Source organism: Saccopteryx leptura, chromosome 4 (assembly GCF_036850995.1).
Source record: "Saccopteryx leptura isolate mSacLep1 chromosome 4, mSacLep1_pri_phased_curated, whole genome shotgun sequence".
NCBI classification, from domain to species: domain Eukaryota; kingdom Metazoa; phylum Chordata; class Mammalia; order Chiroptera; family Emballonuridae; genus Saccopteryx; species Saccopteryx leptura.
In genome coordinates, this window is record NC_089506.1 from 119,610,980 (window position 1) to 119,633,626 (window position 22,647).

The window sequence follows — 22,647 nt, forward strand, 5'->3', positions numbered from 1 at the left end:
GTTACAATTTTTATCAAATAGTAAGAACTGTTTATAACATGTTTACTGGTTTACAAAGAAAATTTAAAGAATCAATTTGTTCAGCAATGCTTATTGAGCATCTTTGTTGCACTCAACTAGCTACTTTGATGGTGAGAGCACAAAGCTGAACAACACAACCCCACCTTCAAGGTGTTCCAATTCTGTAGGAGTGTTTTAGTGCATATACATGTCTCTAGAATCCAAAGTAGAAAGTGATAAATATAATGGAAGAAATAATAGAATATGCCATAGGGGTTTGAAAGAGTGATAAATATATAGTTAATAATAGTCATTATCCTTTATTGAACATTTATCATGTATTAGGCAGTTAGCTTAATCATGGTTGTCAATTTTCAGGATTTTACCTTATAAGAGAGACAAAAATTCAACTCATAAATACTAAGTACTTTATGTATCAATGGGTAAAGCATTGAGTTTAGTATTCTCTCAGATGAAAAGATGTTTAAGACATGTGTCCTTTCTTCTAAGAACTCAGTATAAACAAGAAAATATGTATATAGATGGGTGGTCAGCAGAACAAATCCATCCATACATACATACATAAATAAGTTTTCATTCTACATTGGCCAGAGGATTCTTTTAGGAATAGCAGGGAGAGTATATCTGTATCTGTGCATGGAAATGTAGAGAGTCCCCATGTTTGGTCAGAGCAGCTCTGTGTAGCAGAGAAACCATTAATTTGCCTAATGCGACTGGTGATTGGTAGTCAGGTGCCTGATGAAGTTGGGAGAAAAGACAGAGGCTGGGTCACATATGTCAACATACATGGTGGGAATTTTTTTTTTAGAATTTTTATTTATTTATTTATTTTTATTTTATTTTATTTATTCATTTTAGAGAGGAGAGAGAGATAGAGAGAGAGAAGGGGGGGAGGAGCTGGAAGCATCAACTCCCATATGTGCCTTGACCAGGCAAGCCCAGGGTTTCGAACCGGCGACCTCAGCCTTTCCAGGTCGACGCTTTATCCACTGCGCCACCACAGGTCAGGCCATGGTGGGAATTTTGCAGTGAGACCAAGGACTGGTAGATAACCATATAGCTTCCCACCCAATGGGGGAAGAGAGGGAGGGAAGAAGGAGGATTAATACAGTGTGAAGAGAGGGGCTCTTACTCAGGCCAAACCTTGTTCTCCCCACCACTCTCCAACTAAAGGAAGGGTAGGAGAAATCCTTTGCTGTTCAATGTCATTTGTGACCACAAGAGAAGGTCCTCTTTCTGGGCAAAGAGGCAGCCAGAACCTTAGGATCATTCTGTACTGTCTGGGTGTAAAAGTAGGAAGAGAGAGTGATGATAAATGGATCAAGAAACAGACTTGAAAATAATGGTGGAGTGGTGATGTACCCTGATAAAGTAACAGAAACAGGAGCAACTAAAGTGTTGAGTGCCTGCTTTATGTGTGTTATCTCATTTAACTCTCCAATGGCCAGGTTGCACTTGATGAGGGTAGAAACAGATTTCCAAAGCAGAAATGCCACAGCTTGCTCAAGGCCTCCTGAACAGCAGCAACCACAGAGCTGCGTGTGCAGCCTGCTCTGGACTCGTGAGCGCCGCACCACCCCCACCAGTCCTGCTGTCGCCTGGGGTGAAGGCAGATGCCGTCAGCAGACCCCAACCAGGCACCTTACCTTTTCCTGGTGGCAACTAGTGTTTGGCGGCACGAAGACAATGAAAGTTTGGCAAGTGGTGAATATTTTGTCTAACAGCATTTTTACATTTCTTTCCTGAGGAGCTGGAATAATTAATGATGGCCTGTCTCCCAAAGTGGAGGAGTGCTCCTTAGTAACAGGGCTGCTCCCAGGCCACTCCCAAGGCGCACGGAGGCGCCAAGGCTGGCCAGAGAGGCAGGTGGGGCCAACCTCGGGGTGGGGAGGAGCCACTGTGACCTGCCCGGTTCCTCCCCTCCCTGGCACTGTGATGCTGAAGAGAAGCCGCTGGCCCAGCACTCTGACCCTAGCTCCTCCCGCCCTGTGTGAAGCAGCTGCGGAGGCGGCTGTATCTGGAACAGTTGGGGTGGACAGGCCCAGCCAGGAGGCGAGCGGCGAAGAGAAGAGAACAGCGGAGATGGTGAGCCTGCCGCGCCGGGCCGGGGCCGGGACCGGGACCGGGCCGGGGCCGGGGCGGGCGCCCAGTTGAGAGCCAGGTCTGTGTGGGGGTAACAAATCCATCGCTTTAACTCTGCAGAGTTCAGTCATCTGGGGGTGTCAGCTCAGGCAGGTGGAGGGGGCGTCTGCACCCTCGGTTGTAAGACACCTTGGTGCCAGTACTGTGTTTTGTTTTTTTTTGCGGAGGGAGACTATAGACCTCGGGCAGATCTTCTCTCAGAGGGACCTAATGCAGATTTGCGCACATGGGTGAAGTGGGAGAGGGTATGGGGAGCCCAGTGCGGGACAGGGAGATTCTGAGGGTCCCAGATGGGCAGCTCAGGGACCAGAATAGAGGGAGAAGGGGCAGGCCCTTGATTCCAGACGGGTGGGCCAGCGGTTGGGAGAGTGAGCAGTGTCCCAGAATGTGAAAGGGGACTTTGGGTGGCACAGTTACCCCAGGCTTGGCGTAGTTTTCCTTTCCTGTCTCCACCATCTGGCTTGCTTTGGGGCCCTTATAACTTGAGAGCGCTCAGCTTCCCTGGTATTTTGCACACGTGCCAACTCCCCAGTTTTTCCAGCGGCCAGTCAGAAGGACCTCAGCACACAGATCTCTCCCTCCAGCAGGCCAGGGGACCTTGGACTTTTTGTTTTCTCTCCTACCCTGCCTTACACGGTTCATTGAAGGCCAGGGCCCCCACGCGCCATCTGTGTCCTTCTGCAGACCTACTCTTACTTGCTCGGGAGGAGGCCTCTCTACACTCCTGGTTCTACCCTCTACAATCCCTCACCTCACCCCACACCTGGGATGGGTACGGTCACCTCCGTGACTGCCTGGCAGCCCAGAGTCTCCTGGTATTTCAGCAGTAGGGAGGTGGGTTGTGAAGGTTCAGTGGGGGATGGGTCAGAATAAGCATGTCTCTCAGGGCAAGGTCAGGTTCTCTGGGCACTCTTGGTTCAGGTGTCAGCAGCAAAGCAGGCCAGAGAGAACCTCCCTTCTTCCCCTGGCCTCTGCCCACTGGGGGAAGTGCCCAGAGCCTCTGGCTCTAGCCCCAGCTCTGCTGTTTCCAGCTTTCTACCTCTCCAGCACCCTCTCTGAACGTGCTCCCTGGACACACTTGGGAGATGTAAGAAGGTGGGCAATTCCAGAGGGTGGCTAGAGGCCCCACATACCATAGAGGGAGCCCAGCCTGGGAGTTCAGAATTTTGGATCCTGGCTCTGCAGCTACCTGTGTGACTTCAAGAAGATCACTTAACCTCTCTGGACTGTTTTTTTTCTCACCTACAATATGAAGAAGGGTTATGATTCAATTTTGCAAGGTTTTACCTCACTTTACTTTTAAACTTTTTATTATACAGAATTTTAAACATACAAAAAGAGGAGAATGGTGTAATGAACCCCTATATATGCCTCATTCAATTTCTACAAGTATCTTCTTGTGATGAGTCTTCCTTCATTGATTCTCCTTTCCTCCTCTCCCTGTTATTTTAAAGCAAATCCTAGGCAACATAGTCAAGATTTTATATTTAATATTTATAATATCTAGCATTAGCTAGTGCTTTATAATTTTCAAAGAGCTTTCTCTTGCATATTTTAATTTTTACCTAAACATCATAATGACTCTCAGAGTGGAGCCTAAGGAGGCTTACAGGGGAGCCAAAGGTCATAATCTAGCTCTGAGCCAATGTGTATTCAATAGGCAAGTTTCTGAAAATACCTGAACAATCAAAAATTTAAGCAGTGCCCTGGTTGGCTCAGTGGTAGAGCGTTGGCCTGGCGTGCAAAAGTCCTGGGTTCAATTCCCGGCCAGGGCACACAGGAGAAGCACCCATCTGCTTCTCCACCCCTCCCCCTCTCCTTCTTCTCTGCCTCTCTCTTCCCCTCCTGCAGCCAAGGCTCCAGTGGAGCAAAGTTGGCCCGGGCGCTGGGGATGGCTCCTTGGCCTCTGCCTCAGGCGCTAGAATGGCTCTGGTTGCAACAGAGCATCGCCCCCTGGTGGGCATGCCAGGTGGATCCCGGTCTGGCACATGTGGGAGTCTGTCTGACTGCTTCCCCATTTTCAACTTTAGAAAAATACAAAAAAAAAATAATTTTTAAGCAGTGAAATCTTATTTAAATGTGCTAAAGATTTTGAGTGTTTAGCTGAAAACTTATGGCTGACTATTTTGAAAGAGTATTTTTTATTTATTTTGAAACATTGATTTTTGTATAGCAGGTTCTATTTAGAATATTTAATTGCACAGGCAACATTGTCTTGATGGGAAAACACTTTTTATTGACCTTTTTCCTACTCACAGACCTAGTTTAAAAAGTTCTTTGACTTGTTCCTGAAAGGCAAGAAACATCTATAAATCTAGAGCACAAGAATTCCACCCTTGCAGAAAGGACTCGACCTCATGAAGATCGGGGGCATGGGTGGAGACTGCTTCTGTTTTCAGGATCATAAAGTTCAGCATTTGTATAGATTCTGGCTAAGAAATTTGTAACTGACTTTATAACTGAGCATTTCTATCTGCTTGCGGTGTCCCTCTAGAAGCAGTTCTCCGGGGAACAAAGACTCTGACACTTTTTGGGGGAGTGGAATGGAGAATCCTGGCCAGATGTCCCTGAGCCAAGCCTATGTCAATGATATCAGGGTTCAGAGAAAGCATGTGGTTAGGGGTAGGTGAGATCATGGGCAACACAGCCTCCTTAGCTGCATTACTGCTGGCCTGGGGAGCACCAGTGGGGTTTGGGAGGAAACAGGCATCAGACGGCAACGAAGAGCCCATCTCCTGCAAAAATGGGCAGTTAAAAGGCAGAGTGTTCTGGGGGGGCAATATGGAAACTGCTTCTGTGTCTGAAGTCCTCTGCAAACCAGCCCTGGGTAGGCAGGTGTGGCTGAGCTCCACAGGGCTGTACTTACATTCTAACCTCAGAGCACTGCCTGAGATTTCCAAGGGACTGCCGGGCACTGATGACTCCTCCAGCCCCAACACTAGATGCAGGTTCTTGTAGAGATCACTAGTATATGGCCCTGAGCAGTGAAGAGGCCTGACAGGCAGAGCTCCACCAGGCCACAGCTGGGGCAGAAGTGCTGGGTGCATTTTCAGGGACTGGTGCGTTTTCATAGGAAGTTGCCAGACGCAGGCCACAGACGATTGATTAATGCTAATGCTGAGAGTCCTTTCCAAGGGGACTCCTGAGTGACCTCAAAAGGAAGATGAAAAGTTAAAAATTTTTGAGGAGGAACTAGTTGTTGCATACAGAGCCAATGATAGAGGGTGATTAGCAGTATGTGGCACTCTTGAGGGGAGGAAGTGGACCAACTGTTCCTTTTCTCTTTGGCCACCAATGTCTGATGACATCATCCGCAGCCTTGACATTCCCCCGTCAGTCAGTGTCTTCCTGTTAGGTTTTCTCCCAGGTAGTGAGCTGTGGAGAGAACGGAGAAACAGTGTGGGCACTGTTAACACTCCTTCACTGGCTCCTGCAGTTGCCCCCAGTGTCGGCTATAGCTCAAGGGCCTTTGACATCACAGGGTCTCCTGCAGGGACTCTGCTTGCCCTGCCATTCCTAAACATGGTCTGTGTCACCCCTACTGCTGTCCGACTGCAGGGCCACCTTCACTCACTGATGAGATTTAAGCTGACTCCTTGCTGTTTCTGTTTCTGTTTTGCTATCTAGTCTTAGTTCTGAGTTATTCCAGATATGCTCTAATTGAAGGGATTTGAGAAGAGATAATTTGAACAATTTTTGATGGGTCACTTTGTTCTCACCTTAATTATCTCTCTGTAACACTGTTGGAGCTATGTTTTCCATGGCATCTCTGACCCAAATCCTAAAGTGTGGGTGATTTATTACCCCAGCCTGACAACTAGAAATAATTTGCTCTAATGATATGCTTCCTGAAGCCACTGGGTGGTCACGGTGTGTGGACTGGTCTCAGGTTTTCACATGACATACAGTCCTGGCGTGCATCTGTTCCTACCTAGATAAGATGCCAGTTTTATCGTTTTGTGATACTACCTCAAAACGATTATTAAAGCTACAAAACCTTCTTCTACAGAGGACTGTTATTAGCTGATTTTAGTCCTTTGAGAAGAAAGCAAAAGGAAATGACTAATAGTAAAGTAGAAATAATATCAGATTGAAACCCTATAAAAATTTCTCGCAGTAGAATTATGTATGGTTGTAGAGTTTCTTCTTTCCTGACAGTCTATAAAACGTATGTATTTCCCCATGTATAAGACACACCTTTTCCCCCAAAATTTGGGGTCTAAAAACTGGGTGCGTCTTATACAGTGGATGTAGTCTTTTCTTTTTACTTGCATTTCCCACTTTTTCGCACTTGTTTTTGCACTCATTGTTGAAGACAGTGATTTGTCATCAGGCACAGATGAGGACAAGCTAACAAATGGAAGTTCTGACAGTGATGAGGAATTGTATGAATTTTATGAATAAAACTTGAGTTCAATAACTTTATGTAACACATTCTTTTTTCAAATTTCAGGCCCCAGAATTAGGGTGCATCTTATACATGGGAGCATCTTATGCATGGGGAAATAACAGTAGGCTGCTCTTCCTGTAGATAATGGTTGTAGGTGCACAGACCTGCCCTTCGTGAGCCTGTAGTGCAGTTTGTAGGACCTGCCCTATGTTTTCCTGCCTCATGTTCACACTCCTAAGTCCAACTGAAATGGTCATGTTGGCATATCTAAATTCTTCAAGGTCTCTGCAAATATTCCTCCTCCAAGAAGCCAAGCCAGAAGTTGTTTTTTTTTTTTCCTTTGAACTCCCATTGCCTCTTAGGCACTGGTCATTCTTCTTGTGAAATAGAGGTAAGCCCCATCTGTGTTCACTGAGCACTGCTATGTTCAAGCCCTCACTTAATGATGGGGATTCCATGTGTGAACAAGGGCTCCTGCCCTCACAGAGCTCCCTCCCTCTGCTAGGGAGGTCAGAAGATGGAACAAAGCCGCTCTCCAGTGGTTTGATAAGTGTAATGATAGGAAAGCCAGGGATTGGGGGAGAACATGGGAGGGGCTGTATGTTGGTTTGTGGTTTTCCAGACTTCCTGTAGGAAGTGACTTTTAGTGAGAGACCTGAAGGATGACTAGAAGTTAGCCCAGTACCTTTCACTGACTCTTTGCATGCAGTAGCACAGTAAACGTGAGGAATGACAGAGTCAGGTAACGTCTGCAGTTACCCCAGAAATAGGTCAGTGGGAGGAATATCCTGGTTTTCTTGAAGGAAGGAACTCCTCTCTTAGGTCTCTGCATCTCCCTCACCTGCAGCCTGTGCTTTGCTGGGCAGGGAGGCTCCAGCCGCATACAGGGAACCCCTTTACCTCACAGGGTCCCACGAGCACAGAACTGGTCTAAGTTCTGCAAGCCCAGATCCAAATAGAACTGAGAGAGAAAAACAGCTTGAGAGAGAAAAAAGCGTGAGCTCTGATTGGCTAGAGAGGGGAATCTAAAATATGAGCAAATATGTGATTTAAATACCTGTGCCAGGCCAGCTCACTCTCTGAGCCCGCCCTGCACCACCACTGTCTCCACCCTCCTACAGCCTCCCCACCCACTCCAGAGAAACAACCTCCTCATTCTATTAAAGAAGGCCTACTTTTCAAAGAGGCATACTCATGAGCCCATGAGCCCTTCTCAGTTTCTTTCTGCACTGGAGCTTTTTCCAGTTTGAAGTTCTGCCCCGGCCTTGCACCGATGTAGCTGTGGGCACAGCCAAGGGCGCTGAAGTTCCAGTGCAGGTGAGGCAGGAGGTTGTGTGGTACAAAGGGAATAACTCAGACCAGGGTCAGGAGACCTGGATTCCGGTTCAGGCTCCTTGGCTACAGAGCTGTGACATCCTGGCTCTTTTCCTTTACCTTTCTGAGCCTCAGCTCCTTCATCTGTAAAGTGATGGGGATGGAGTCCTATTTGGTGACCCAGGAGGCCAATCCAGCTCAGATACCCTGACCAGTCTGAGCTAACACAGCATCCCTGGTTTATGGCAGCTGGATGACTGTCCTTGGGCATGACAGCCAACCTCCCAAGGCCACCAGCTCTGGATCTGTTGCTGCACAGCTTCCAGGCAGCAGGCTGGGAATGGTGACTGGCAGAGTGACTGGAGAGGGCTGGCCTGGTGCCTGAGCTGCAGGGACCCGTGGAGGGGCTCTGGATTGCTCCTGTGTCCTATGTGTGTCGAATCGGGTGGGGTGCTGAGCAGGTCCTCTGATCTTAGTGCTCCATGCGGGCTCATGGGACTTTTAATGTCAACATTCTTATTTGCCCTGACAAATGAGGCTCTTAGTAAATGTTGGTTGAGTAAATGACTGAGAGCAATGGGACAGGGTAATGATGAGTCAAGTCCTTACCTCTACTCTCCCTCTATTTCCCTTCTTCAGTTGTTTTTTGTTTGAAAAACTTTAAACCCTCAGAAAAATATAGTAGTATATAAATCCATTATCTATATTGAGTAATACAGGTAGTTATTTTCTGGTATATTTACCTGTTGTGTTTGTTGAAATATTTTAAAGTAAAATGTAAGTATCATGACATTTTACCACAAGTGCTGCAAAAGTGACTCAAATAATGACATTTTCATGCTTAACTGAATTTTCATTATCATGCTTAACAAAATTAATCAATTTCTCTGTTTGTCTTCAAAATGTTTTCTTTCTTCTTCTTTTTTAAAAATTGATTTTAGTGAGAGAAGAAGGGAATGAGAGAAACAGGAACATCAATCTGTTCCTATGTGTGCTCTGACCGGGGATTGAACTGGCGACCTCTGTGCTTCTGGATGATGCTCTAAGCAACCGAGCTCTCTGGCAAGAGCTCAAAGGTTTTGATTTGTTGAAACCAGAATTCAAATTTCACATACGTGTAAGATATTACACTTCATAAGCTTCTTTTGATATCACCTTTATTTTTTATGAATTAAAAGATTGGATCAATTTCCATGTAGAATGTTCTACTTTCTGGATTTTATGGTTTTCTTGTGATGTCACTTTTCTCTCTGATCCCTGTGTTTTCCATAAAATGGAAGCTAAATCTAAAGGTTTAAAGGATTAAAGGCCAAGTATTTCTGACAAGAATCCCTCTTGGGTGGTGCTATGTATGTCACATTCTGTCACGCCAGAAGGTCCTTAATGGTTGGTTTTCTCACTATTAGCAGTGTTAAACTTGGCCTCAGTGTTAGGCTGGTGACCACTGTGCCTACTTTTACCCCTCTGTGACCTGTAGGTAACTGTGAGTCTTTGGCTGTATGTGAATAGCCACCTTCCCATCAACCTTTCACTTCCTGGTGTTGACATCCTTGTTCAAATCAATTAGTAACTAGAAACTGTAATATGGGACTATTTCTTAATATCTTATTCCTTTTACATTGAATAGCTGACACTCCGTTTTTTTTTGTTGTTGTTGTTCTTGTTTCTTTTAAAGAGAACTTTCTCTCACCAACAAGGCTATTTGGATGGGGACAAATGAGTTTGATTTCAGGCTTTTTTTTTTCAACATTAAGGACCTGTGGATTTTTACGGACGTCCTGCTTCAGTCCTGCTTCAGTCAGATAGTCTGCCTTTTGATGCTCAGTGTGTTTCCTCTTCGGTAGTGGGAGCCCCTTCACACTGCTCTCTGAGTCGTTTGGACAACATTCCAGTCTGTGTTTGCGTCTGTGCCTTCAGGGCTCATTGCATACATACCCTGGTCCCAGTAGTGAGAGACTGTGTGGAGACACATCTGCCTTTCCCTTGTTTGCTGTGCCCACTTTGGGGTTTTGGAAGCACCTATGAAGATATCAGTTACTTCTGAGTATATCTTATTCCTCCAGTTGCTCTTGTGAATTCGTTTTACAGGGAAAATAGCTCTTTATGGTGTGTATGTGTGTGTGTGTGTGTCTGTCTGTCTGTCTGTGTGTTTAGTCTGGTGTATCTGTGTTTGTGTGTCTGTATGTCTGAGAGAGAGAGAGGGAAATTTTTGTCAGTGACGACTGGCATGTTTATTAATGTAAGACTAACAGTCATATCAAAAGAGGCCAAAAATATGAATATCACCAGGTTGGTAGTTTTCAGATCCCTAAAATCCTTTACTCTTGCTTTTATGACCTTTGATCTTCTTGAGATATCCTGGCATCCTTGCCCAACAGGCTCAGAGTGTTTCAAAGGAAGGGCTGACTGGACACCAAGCAGCCCACAGATGGGCCTGGACGGTGTTGGGGTGTGGCGCTGGTGAGAGAGCAGGTCGGAGGCTAAGGGGCAGCACCAAGAGGATGTGGTCACCTAGAATGATGAGATGTGGCACAAGGCTTCTTTTAGGCTTTTCCAATGTCCCCTCAGCTTGAGGGGCTCCTTAGGAAGCCACCGGTACATGCTAGATCTAAAGATGTAGTTTGGCTGATAATGTGATGGTTGTGAATAGTTCTTGGGTGTGGGATACTGCTATCTTAGGCCATAGTTCAGTCCGAAGGTAAAGACAGAAAATAGACTTTACAATAAAGGTGAGTGGAATGGGACCCAAGGTCTCTGTCTTTCTATAGGTGTTCCTTCCAAGTAGAGAATAAAGCTACAAGGTAGAATAATAAATTGATATTGGTAAAGATGACAACAAGAGTCATGGCTAAGTTATAATTTTCAGAAAAGGGGAAGTTAAGTAACTCAGCCAAGGTCACACCACATAGCAAGTAAGTTAACATGGCAAGATTCAAACCCAGGGATGTGGACAACCTTGTGAGGGAAGCCCTTCCCTGGACACCAGGACCATGGAAATACAACTGGGTGTAGTCCTGGCTCTGTCCTCTCTGAAGGCCACAGCACAGAGACCGGTGTAGAGTTGGTGTTTAGTTGAAAACTGAATTAGGGGGCAACGAGTCCTGATGTCTCTGACCCTTTGAGCTGTGACTCAGAGAAGCCACCTGCTCGCATGCCTACAGCACTGTCAAGCTCCCAGTAGCCCTTATCTCCGCCCTGTGCTCAATGTGCTTCCTGCCCAGCCATGCGCTTTGGGGATCTTTTCCTGGCTCGGGTTACCTGGAGCTGGAAAGTGCCAGGTAGGGTCATGGATAAGAATAGAAACCCACAGACAAGGCACATGCTTCCCTGCTGGGCTCTGGTGGGAGTTGTGGGCACAGAGTCACCTTGTACTGGTCTCTGATTCCCCACAGGTAGGCGTGAGAGCCAGGTGAGGCACTCCTCCCAGCAAAATCCCGTGGTTAGTTTCTATTCACACACATCTCTCACACACAGCCCCCGCACCCCTTCCTAAGCTGCTAGTGCCAGGACCAGTCAGGTCACATCAGAGTAACACAGACACAAGGACACTCCAAAGGTCAGCTTTATTTAACACTTGGCCTGAAATAGGCAAGGGAGCCGGTTATTATGGTTGCTATAAAGAAACTTCCCAACTTCTCAGAGTTTATGCAGAATCTAGTGTATAGGCTCCCAATTCTCCCGTGCTGATGTACCAACCCTTTATTTATTTATTTATTTATTTTCAGGGACAGGGAGAGAGTCAGAGAGAGGGATAGATAAGAACAGACAGACAGAAATGGAGAGATGAGAAGCATCAATCTTCAGTTTTTTGTTGCAACACCTTACTTGTTCATTGATTGCTTTCTCATATGTGCCTTGACCGTGGGACTACAGCAAACCAAGTAACCCCTTGCTCAAGCCAGCAACCTTGGGCTCAAGCTGGTGAGCTTTTTGCTCAAACCAGATGAGCCCGCGCTCAAGCTGGCGACCAAAGGATCTTGAACCTGGGTCCTCCGCATCCCAGTCTGATGCCCAACCCTTTATTTTTTTGTTAATCAATTAGTCCATTTTATTCAACTCAGTATATCCAACATATTTTAACATGCAATCAATATAAAAGCTATGAATGAGGTATTTTGCCCTCTTTTTCATACTAGGTTTTGAAACCCAATGTGTGTTTGACATTTATAAACATGTCAGTTTAGACAAGCTGCATTCCCAGTAATCAACAGCCCTAGAGCCGGAGCCACTTTAGTGTACAGTACCAGTCGAGAGTCTTTGATGCCAGAATTTGAGTCCAGGCTCTTCAAGTAACAACCCTTTCATATTCCTGCATTTGTAACCAGAGCACTAGCTACACTCATGATACATACTTCCAAAGCATATGCCTTTCATAAGTTTTTATCTGCTCTATGATATTCTGAGACTGTGCATGCATGTGTGTGTGTGTGCACACACGCTTGCGCCTGTCCTCTAGGAAAGTCAGGGATTAGCATGAGTATGAATGCTACCAGTGTGTGCGTTAGTGAATTTAAGGGTAGTTTCTGCTGTTACCACTCTTTGTTTCTTTGGCATCCTCATTAGTATAGGCGTCTCATGGTTTATGTTTTGTTTGTGCAGGTGCTTCCCTTTTCCTTTTCTTGGTACAAAAGGATTAACCCTGGAAAGCAGTCTTTAGAGAAACCACAAAGTGGTTGTGCTTCAGAGCTGATTCTTGGTTCAGATGCCATGGCGCTCAGACACCTGAGACCCTTCAGAACCTGGTTCTGGGATGGCGTGGCTGGGGGATGAGTTGAATGCCAGGAGAGACAAATCCTCAGACACAGAGGGAGATAGGACAGAGACGTGGCTGGGTTCCGGGGCTATCTGACTGTGATTCTGCACTCTCCCGACAGAGGGAATGCATATCAGTTCATGTGGGTCAAGCAGGAGTTCAGATTGGCAATGCCTGCTGGGAGCTCTTCTGCCTGGAACATGGCATTCAGGCAAATGGCACCTTTGGTGCCCAGGCCAGTAAGATCAATGATGACGACTCATTCACCACCTTTTTCAATGAGACCAGCAATGGCAAACATGTGCCCCGGGCAGTCATGGTGGACCTGGAGCCTACTGTGGTAGGTGAGTACGGGCGGGGGCCCTCTCCACAGAAAGCAACATGAGATATGAGGCTTTGTCTGTGATTCTCAGGAAGCTCTCTAACTGGAGAGAAGGAGTGGCTTAGTTAGTGCCCTTCTACCCTCTGTGACTACTGTCAGCTCCTTGAATTCTCCAGTCTTGGGGAGCTCACAGTAGGAGTCAGGACTCTGCTTTCCCATTACAGCTCTAAACTGTGCCAACAGCATGACCTCTGCTTAAATCTGTGGAGACAGATGAAACTGTCAAGATTGTTTACAATATACTAAGGGTTAAAATTACAAATGATTTTCAATATTATAAGAAATCCCCAAATACTGGTAGTCAATTTCTCAGTCTAGGTTTCTGATTCTATAATAATTGCATCTTATTCTCAGAGGTCTGATATAACCTTGCAGAGTCTGGCACACAAAAAGGAGTAATAGAAGGCATATTCTCTTACTGCCAGAGAATAGTGTAGTCCTAGCACGAACCTCATTTGGATCTTAGAAAACAAGATTTCAGGTCTTCTTTGAGCCCTCCTCGCCAAGCACCACTTCCCTGCATCTGACCCGTGTCAGTCCTCAGCTCAACATCAGGATTTCCTCAGCTCCAAGGCTGGCTTACAAGCAGCGTACGGATAAGTGTCACAGAGATGTCTGGGAAGATGTCTGTAAGGCCTGAACACTAATTTCTAGGCACAGCAGACGCCAGGACTCCAGCCCTTGGGTACTTTGTACAAATATGAAAAGTGCAGATCACCTTCCCAGGCCACCATGCAAATGGGTGCTTTCTCTGGGTCAGTATGAGATCTCTGAAGGGAAGAGGGTGTGTAGTTGGGGCCTGGTGCATCTGGCCTGCCATGCATCCACTTCGTGTGGTTGCTTAGAGTTGAGCAGAGCCTGCCTCATGACAGCCTTCTAAGGTGCCTGCTCCTCTAGAACCTGCAGCATAGCTTTGCTTCAACGCCATTCTAAAGCATCCTAATGCCTGACATGTATTATCACCACCTTGAGATGGAGGTTGGTGGGGGTGCTATTCCTGGGAGAGCCTAGGAACTGGCCAGATTACCCTGAATCTTTCTCTGTGTTCCTAGAATATTTTAATGCAAGTGAAATTGCATCTAAGTTTGGCGGGGGCAGGGGGGGGGGACTTTGCAGCATGAAAGAAAATATAAAAGGGAAGCCTTGAGGGGTCAAGGTAGCAGGAAGGAGTGGTGATCAACTTGAGAGTTTGGTAAGCTTGTACATCGAAGGCTTTCCTAAGCTCCAGCCAGTACAGCAGCTGGCTTCTCATCCTCTGCTTGAGTCACTGGCTTCTGATTATTTTAGTGCCTATGTAAACTTGGAATTATCTTAGCCTTTTGCAGATTTGTTATAGGGTTGTCTGACTTCATCTCAGTAGAGATTTACAGGTAGGGGAGGTGGAGACCCAGAAGGGTGTTGTGTGGTATTCCAATGAGAAAGAAGATGGTAAGACCCGATGATCCTCTTCCCTTGGTAGATGAGATTCGAGCAGGAACCTACCGCCAGCTGTTCCATCCAGAGCAGCTGATTACAGGAAAGGAGGATGCAGCCAACAACTATGCCCGGGGCCACTACACAGTGGGCAAGGAGAGCATTGACCTGGTGCTGGACCGCATAAGGAAGTTGGTAAGTGTTAACAGGGACAGGGGATGGGTGAGCCAGGCTAACGTGGACAGGCTTAGACTCATACCTCACTGAGCAGAATGGATAGAGGCACATGGCCCCTGGCTACAGGGTAGAGCCCCTATGATTTGGTCATTTCTGCTTATGTTCTGTAAGAAACACTTATAGGGATGGTGCCCTTCCCTCTGCCTGGACATCATGGACTACCCTACTGGCTGATGCCCTGTTGATACTTACTGATACTCTGTGGTAGTGTCTGGGGGAAATTCCAGGCCAAAGGAAGGCTAAGCACTTTGCTTGTTGGGAGCATAGGTTAACAAAGCATTGAACTGGGAAGAGAGGAGGTAGAGGTAGTGATTATTGATGCATTTCAGCACTTACAAATGCCATTGTGAATGTTGGTTAAATATATACCTTAATTTAATCTCCTTAATAATAATATGAAGGAAGTTGCTTCCCTATACTTTATAGCTGAAGAAATTGAAGGCCAGAGTGGTTCAATAACTTAGTCCAGGTCACACAGATTGAAAGAGGCAGATTTAGGATTAAATCAGGTTGGTTCAACTAGAAAGATCTAGTTGCAGAGAGGTCCTTATCTACTTGAGCCCCCATTTTCTTATCTGTACAATGAAAAAGGTGAAACTTGATCAGGGCTTCTTTACTTGGGAACTAAGGATGCTGAATTTTTTTATGACCACTTTTTCAGTTTAGAGAAGGGGCCGTAATGGTCATCAGTCTCAAAGCTGTCTGATCCCAAAAAGTTCAAAGCCACTGGACTGAATAATCATAGATCACACCCAATGGGAAAGTTCTGTTACTCTATGAATTCTCTTCATTCTGGTAAGAGCTAACATTGAGTGCTTAGTGCATATCAAGCTCTTGCTCAGCATATTATGCTATCTCACTTAATTGTCACAATAACCTTATAAGATGTAGTATATATATATATTTTTTTCTTTGGTATTTTTCTGAAGTTGGAAACGGAGAGGCAGTCAGACAGACTCCCGCATGTGCCCGACCGGGATCCATCTGGCACGCCCACCAGGGGGCGATGCTCTGCCCATCTGGGGCGTCGCTCTGTCACGACCAGAGCCATTCTAGCACCCGAGGCAGAGGCCATAGAGCCACCCCCAGTGCCCGGGCCAACTCTGCTCCAGTGGAGCCCTGGCTGTGGGAGGGGAAGAGAGAGACAGAGAAGAAGGAGAGGGGGAGGGGTGGAGAAGCAGATGGGTGCTTCTCCTGTGTGCCCTGGCTGGGAATTGAACCCGGGACTCCTGCTCGCCAGGCCAACGCTCTACCACTGAGCCAATCAGCCAGGGCCTGTAGTATATTTTTTTTAAAGAATTTTTTTATTAATACCAAAAACATGACCTAACACCCAGTCACAGGAATCAAGCACTGGCTGGTGAAGAAATCTTTCCTTAGAGGCTTGTTGCCAGTACAAGCTGTGTGCTCCACTCAGAGAATGATGGCTTAGCCAGTCATCTGTGGGGACCCCACTGGCCCAGCAGGCACAGGGAGCTGATTGGCAGAAGAGTTAGAATGCCCTGTGGCTGGCTTTTCCCCAACCAAAGCTTAAGGCTTTCTCAAACCAGCCTTCACCAAAAGACCCTCAACTTGGGAGTCCCCATAACCACACACTGCCCTGCCTGGGAACAATGCCTTGATAAAAGTGTCCTTGAATCTTTCTACTTTGGATGTGCCATCTGTTTCCTTCACTTGCTAGTCACCGATTCTCATCCTGGTACCCTACCCAGTGGCTGAGGCCCCTGCAATAAAGCAGAAGAGACGGAAAGTACTGCCTCAGGGCATGGACCAGTCCGAGATGACCAGCCTGTGGCACTGCACTGACTAATAAGCCTGGGGAATATTTTGCAATAGTGTCCGTATTCTTCTGTTATCCTTGTCTGATTTATGCTGAAATTCAGGAGGCCAAGGAAGAACAATTCTTTCTTTTTAACTCTATATATTTTTAAATTAATTTTAATGGGGTGATATTGATAAATCAGGGTACATGATGTTCAGAGAAAACATCTCTAGTTATTTTGACATTTGATTATGCTGCATTCCCATCACCCAAAGTTCAATTGTCTTCCGTCACCTTCTAATTGGTTTTCTTTGTGCCCCTCCCCTCCCCCACCCTGTAACCCCCACACTCTTGTCCATGTCTCTGAGTCTCATTTTTATGTCCCACCTATGTATGGAATCATATACTTCTTAGTTTTTTCTGATTTACTTATTTCACTCTGTATAATGTTATCAAGCTCCATCCATGTTGTTGTAAATGATCTGATGTCATCATTTCTTATGGCTGAGTAGTGTTCCATAGTATATATGTACCAAAGCTTTTTAATCCACTCGTCTGCTGACAGACACTTGGGCTGTTTCCAGATCTTCGCTATTGTGAACAATGCTGCCATAAACATGGGGTTGCATTTCTTCTTTTCAAACAGTGCTATGGTGTTCTTGGGGTATATTCCTAAAAGTATAGCTAGGTCAAAAGGCAGTTTGATTTTTAATTTCTTGAGGAATCTCCATACTGTTTTCCACAGTGGCTGTACCAGTCTGCATTCCCACCAGCAGTGCAGGAGGGTTCCCTTTTCTCCACATCCTCACCAGCACTTATTCTGTGTTGTTTTGTTGATGAGCGCCATTCTGACTGGTGTGAGGTGATATCTCATTGTGATTTTAATTTGCATTTTTCTAGTGATCAGTGATGTTGAGCATTTTTTCATATGCCTATTGGCCATCTATATGTCCTCTTTGGAGAAGTGTCTATTCATTTCTTTTTCCCATTTTTTGATTGGAATGTTTGTCTTCCTGGTATTGAGATTTACAAGTTCTTTATAAATTTTGGTTATTAACCCCTTATCAGACGTATAGATGTAGTATATTTTTTATTGTCCCACTTTAACTAAGAAGCAACAGAAGTCTGGAGAGGTTCAATAACTTGTTCAAAGTTTGCAACTGGGAAATAGAAAATTGATTAAAATTCAGGTTCTCTGACTCCATTTATTGCCACAGCCCAGCCACGATGAGTATATTCCAGGGTCCCGAGCAGGAAAAGGTACGAAATTGAATTAAAGATAGAGAGAGACTTAAAGATATATACATACAAGATGGGTTTGGGAGGATGCCATGGCTTGCCAACGGCTGTTCTGCTGCCGAAACATGGCTGCCCTCAGAAAGACATCCGTCTTTATTCGTGGGTAATGTGGGCCATTAGCAATTCAATGACGTTTCCAAGGCTACTCAAAGACAACCCCCAGCATAGTAGTCAATCTGACTTTACACCAAGAAGAAACATGTTTCTAATCCTTCTGGGGAATAGGGGCTGGCAGAAAGAGCAGAGAAGCACAGCCCTTTGTTAACTTAATTAGGCGGTTGGGCCCAACACTTCTGTCCCCTAGATATCCAAACTGCAAAATACTCTGTTTGATTTTTGGTCCCCAACAATTTATATTTCTGAAATTGTTTCCCTGGGCCACCTTCCAAGGTTGGGCTGAAATGTGTAGGTCAGCCGTTTCCACAAAAATCAAATGATGAGGATAGGCGATGTGGGCAAGGAGTTGGGGGCTCTCAAAGTCCATAGTCATTAACCACTGTAGTTCTGAAACTCTCGTTCCTGGTTCAAAGCCACTGGACTGGAACCTTCATGCACCCAGAGGCATATGCATGTACAATTTGCTGCCTAATATTTTAGCTAGTTCTCCCAAGGTGAGTCCTAAGATGTGTCTCCTTACTCTTTCAAGGCTGTTTTGATTTCACCCACATAAAAATGTTGAGGGATGGAATGGGGCAGCAGAAGGGTTGCCTTCCTCTGTCCTCACAAGAGTATTATTGGAAGCTTGTCTTCATGGTTTCCTCTCATGTCTTACTCTCCCAAGACAGATGCCTGCTCTGGCTTGCAAGGCTTCCTGATCTTCCACAGTTTTGGTGGGGGCACTGGCTCTGGCTTCACTTCTCTGCTGATGGAACGCCTCTCCCTGGATTATGGCAAAAAGTCCAAGCTAGAGTTTGCTATCTACCCAGCCCCCCAGGTCTCCACTGCAGTGGTTGAGCCCTACAACTCCATCTTAACCACCCACACCACACTGGAACACTCAGATTGTGCTTTCATGGTAGACAATGAAGCCATCTATGACATCTGCCGCAGGAACCTAGACATCGAGCGCCCCACCTATACCAACCTTAACCGCCTCATCAGCCAGATTGTGTCCTCCATCACAGCTTCTCTCCGCTTTGATGGGGCCCTCAATGTGGACCTCACTGAGTTCCAGACTAACCTGGTGCCCTACCCCCGCATCCACTTCCCGCTGGTCACCTATGCACCCATCATCTCTGCTGAGAAAGCTTATCACGAACAACTCTCCGTTGCTGAGATAACCAGCTCCTGCTTTGAGCCCAACAACCAGATGGTGAAGTGTGACCCAAGACATGGCAAGTACATGGCCTGCTGCATGCTTTACCGTGGGGATGTGGTACCCAAGGATGTGAATGTCGCCATTGCTGCCATCAAGACCAAGAGGACCATCCAGTTTGTAGACTGGTGTCCCACAGGCTTCAAGGTAAGAGCTGATGACTTAGGAAGGAGATAGACAACTAGAGAGACAGAGGTGAATTACCAAGGACGGGGAAAAAGCTATGTAAACTCCAGGGTATGGGACTGATGTGCAGTTCCATAGGCGTCAGGCTTTATGGAATGATATGGGAAGAGGGGCGTAAGCCAAGTGTAACATTAATTTCATTCACTCATTCTTTTATTTATTTTAGGAAAGGGGAGAATTTATTTGAAAAGATTATTGAAAGAAAGGGAGAGATCTGTAAACATCTCAATGGTCAGGTAGAAAAGGATGTTTCTTTCATAGGAGGAGTGGACAGGCCAGAAAGAAGCTGTGTGGGCAAGTAGGGTACACAGGATAAAGGGGTGGAGGTAGCTGTGATCTGACAATAGATTAGAAAAATAGAGTTAACCAAATTACTCAAGTTGCCAGAGAGGTGTAATTCCCTTCTTTTAACAAAAGAAGTATTCTCCTAATTTATTGTGAAAAGATAAATATTCATGGGGAGAAGTAGAATATCCAGGGAGGAGCTCTGGATCTCAGGGCTCGTTGAATATGGAATGTTGATGAAATTGCCCCTTTGAGCTGCGCCAGCAGGGCATGCCTCTGACTCTGATCATGTGAACTGGTTGATCACTGTGCCCTGTGCTCCATGGCCTTTAATCAGATGCTATCATCAAAACAGCTAGCACCATTTATATTAATTAGTACCACCCAGTCAGGTTTTCAATAATTCAGAGGTTGCTGAGCACCAGACTGGAGACAGTGGCAAGCACGTCTCAGTTTTTCCCTGGTGGGACTTACAAAGAAAAAGGCACTGTGTGCCAGCCTCTTGGTTGACCCATTTGCCCATGAAGCTCTGGCCCAGCTGATCTGTTGAGTAAGGAGTGTAGCATTTTTCCTTACTGCTCTACTCCTAGCTATAAACAATCTCTTTTTCCCTAGACTATGCCTATTTTTTTTGTCAGTTCTGGTCATTCTTGTGAAAACAGTCAAAAACCTTACAAAAAATGCAGTTTTTTTTTTCTCTTTCAAATGGAAACAAACAACAAAACATGCTAATGGGGAAATAATAAGAAAAAAGAAAAAATGAGATGTGAGGATGGCAGGGAAATGAACAAAAAGGAGATACCTCTTCATTCCCTCTCCTTTATTTTAAGCTGAAACTCTTGGGGTTCTGTCCAGAAAGATAAGCTAGTGCCGGGGTCTTGATCTGCTTTCCAGAACAACAACACACACTGCGGGTGAGGGTGTTGTTGAACTTCCCGCTCTTTCATCCTTCGCAAGGGTGCTTGTCTGGCACTTGACTTAAGTCAAGTGATGCTGTTGTTCAAAGGAGAGTTGGCTCCACACAACAAGGTGTTGCTGGTCAGGGCCAGTTCTAGCAAAATATGTAATGCAGCTGAGTTCATCATAGTCATTGTCCTTTCCCTTCTTGTTTTTGGTCTTTGCTTCTGTCTCAGCATCACCTTTATCACCAAGGTGCCATTTTTGTCCAAGAAGAATGGCAGAGAAATCCACTTAATGGGTTACCACCTTGGCTGTATAGCCTGCTGCCACTCCTTCCTCCATGTCTCAAGGGGACATGCATTTTAAAGCTATGAATTAAGAGATTGGCAATTAATGTATGGTGGTGTGGGTAGAAGAGGTATTTTTGGATGGCACCATAGATCTCAGTGTGCCATAAATATTACCACAGTCTGTCACCTTAGATTTTTGCCAGGTTCCTATAGTTCTTATGGTTGGCTTTAGTTTCATATGTGTGTGGGGAAAAGGAAGATTTCTAATATTAGCTGTGCCTCACCATCAGATTGAGCTGGATTCGCTTGATGGACCCTGCCATGCTACCAGAACTGAAAAATAGGCTCAATCCATGCAAGAGTTTCAACTAAAATTTGTTGCATGGAGTCCTTGCTTTTCTTCTAAGAAGCCTCACTCCCTAGAGACATAGGGCCTGTATAACACTAACACCATTGCCAGGACCTTTTGGATCTTTAAAAATATATATTTATTTTTATTTTTTTGGTGGGAGGACGGGAGGCAGTGAGAGACTCCCACATGTGTCCCAACTGGGATCCACCTGGCAAGCCCACTAGGGGGTGATGCTACCCATCTGGGACCTTTGCTCCATTACAATAAGAGCCAATTTTAGTGCTGGAGGTGCAAGCCATGAAGCCATCCTCAGCACCCGGAGCCAACTCATTCCAATCAAGCCATGGCTGCAGGAAGGGAGGAGATGAGAAAGAGACAAGCAAGATGTGGAAAGGTGGAGAAACAGTTGGGTGCTTCTCCTGTGTGTTCTGACTGGGAATCGAACCCAGGACTTCCACATTCCAGGCTGACGCTCTACCACTGAGCCACCGACCAGGGCCTTGATTGATTTTTAGAGAGAGAGAGGAAGGAGGGAGAGAGAAACAGAGAGAGATATTGATTTGTTGTCCCACTTATTTATGCATTCATATGTTGATTATTCTATGTGCCCTGACTGGGGATCGAGCCTACAATCTTGGCATCTGGAGACAATGCTCTAACTAACTAAACTACCCAACCAGGGCTGGATCTTTTTGTTTATTGCACTGGAATATCTCCATGACCTTTCAAACAGTCTTCACTCTTGGCAGAGAAATTTCCCTAAATTTATTGACAGCATCACTGAGAGGAACTTCAGATGACCATTTGGGAAAGAATAAACATTATAATAACTTCAAGTCTAGAAACTAATTTGCCTCCAAAAGGGAACCTAATTCCCTTTTAGAGATAAATATGTACTGTACACTTCCCCCTTAATAACAGTCTCATTCAGTACCCTCCTTTGTTTGCTTGACTCTCCCCACAAACACTCCTGTTACCAGCCCTGTTCTCCTTGTCTTCGCCATTAGATTTCCCAGTTCTTCTTCTTGAATTTGCTTGTACCCAACACCACTCACGTTTACTTTCTCCTCCGCGCTCATCTCTCTCTACCTGCCTGCTTTCTACCGCCTGCTCCCCTCTTCCCACCCCCAGCCCTGCAGTCCCACTCCTGGGCTGCACTTGTGTCCTGCACCTGCACCGTTTTGTGCAGTTGCCCCATCTTGAGTTATCCATTGGCTTTTCTGCCTCTTCTTTTTTGCTCCTTCTCTCTATCTCTTCCCCAGGTGGGCATCAACTACCAGCCACCCACTGTGGTGCCAGGAGGGGACCTGGCCAAAGTCCAGCGTGCAGTCTGCATGTTGAGCAACACCACGGCGATTGCGGAAGCCTGGGCCCGCCTTGACCACAAGTTTGACCTCATGTACGCCAAGCGGGCCTTTGTCCATTGGTATGTTGGAGAGGGAATGGAAGAAGGAGAATTTTCAGAGGCGAGGGAGGACCTGGCTGCCCTGGAGAAGGATTATGAAGAAGTGGGGACTGATTCATTTGAAGAAGAAAATGAAGGGGAAGAATTTTAAATATATGTGCTCCTCTTGGCTGTGTCTCTTTATTTTTGCTGCTCCCCCCA

The 22,647-nt window shown here is 45.8% G+C and overlaps 1 protein-coding gene across 3 annotated transcripts; it reads left to right on the plus strand.

Annotated features, from left to right (window-relative positions):
- The first annotated feature begins 1,924 nt into the window (after window positions 1-1,924).
- On the plus strand, window positions 1,925-22,615 carry LOC136402988 (tubulin alpha-8 chain). Of its 3 annotated transcripts, none has more exons than XM_066381158.1 (6): window positions 1,976-2,106; window positions 8,809-8,984; window positions 12,742-12,964; window positions 14,462-14,610; window positions 18,495-19,175; window positions 22,304-22,615. In XM_066381158.1, the coding sequence occupies exons 3-6, from the start codon at window positions 12,937-12,939 to the stop codon at window positions 22,595-22,597; spliced, it is 1,152 nt and encodes a 383-aa protein (XP_066237255.1). In that variant the 5' UTR covers window positions 1,976-2,106; window positions 8,809-8,984; window positions 12,742-12,936; the 3' UTR covers window positions 22,598-22,615. The 3 variants fall into 3 exon arrangements, with proteins under 3 accessions (XP_066237254.1, XP_066237255.1, XP_066237256.1); XM_066381159.1 differs by lacking the exon at window positions 1,976-2,106 and adding an exon at window positions 2,152-2,182; XM_066381157.1 differs by lacking the exon at window positions 8,809-8,984 and having other exon boundaries at window positions 1,925-2,106.
- Window positions 22,616-22,647: the final 32 nt, after the last annotated feature.

Bases quoted from the DNA above. Each gene is read 5' to 3' on its own strand.
- LOC136402988 (XM_066381157.1), top strand. From the start codon at position 1,957: ATGCTGAAGAGAAGCCGCTGGCCCAGCACTCTGACCCTAGCTCCTCCC. The intron at 12,965-14,461 runs GTGAGTACGGGC...TTCCCTTGGTAG, and splicing joins CCTGGAGCCTACTGTGGTAG to ATGAGATTCGAGCAGGAACC. The intron at 19,176-22,303 runs GTAAGAGCTGAT...TCTCTTCCCCAG, and splicing joins GGTGTCCCACAGGCTTCAAG to GTGGGCATCAACTACCAGCC.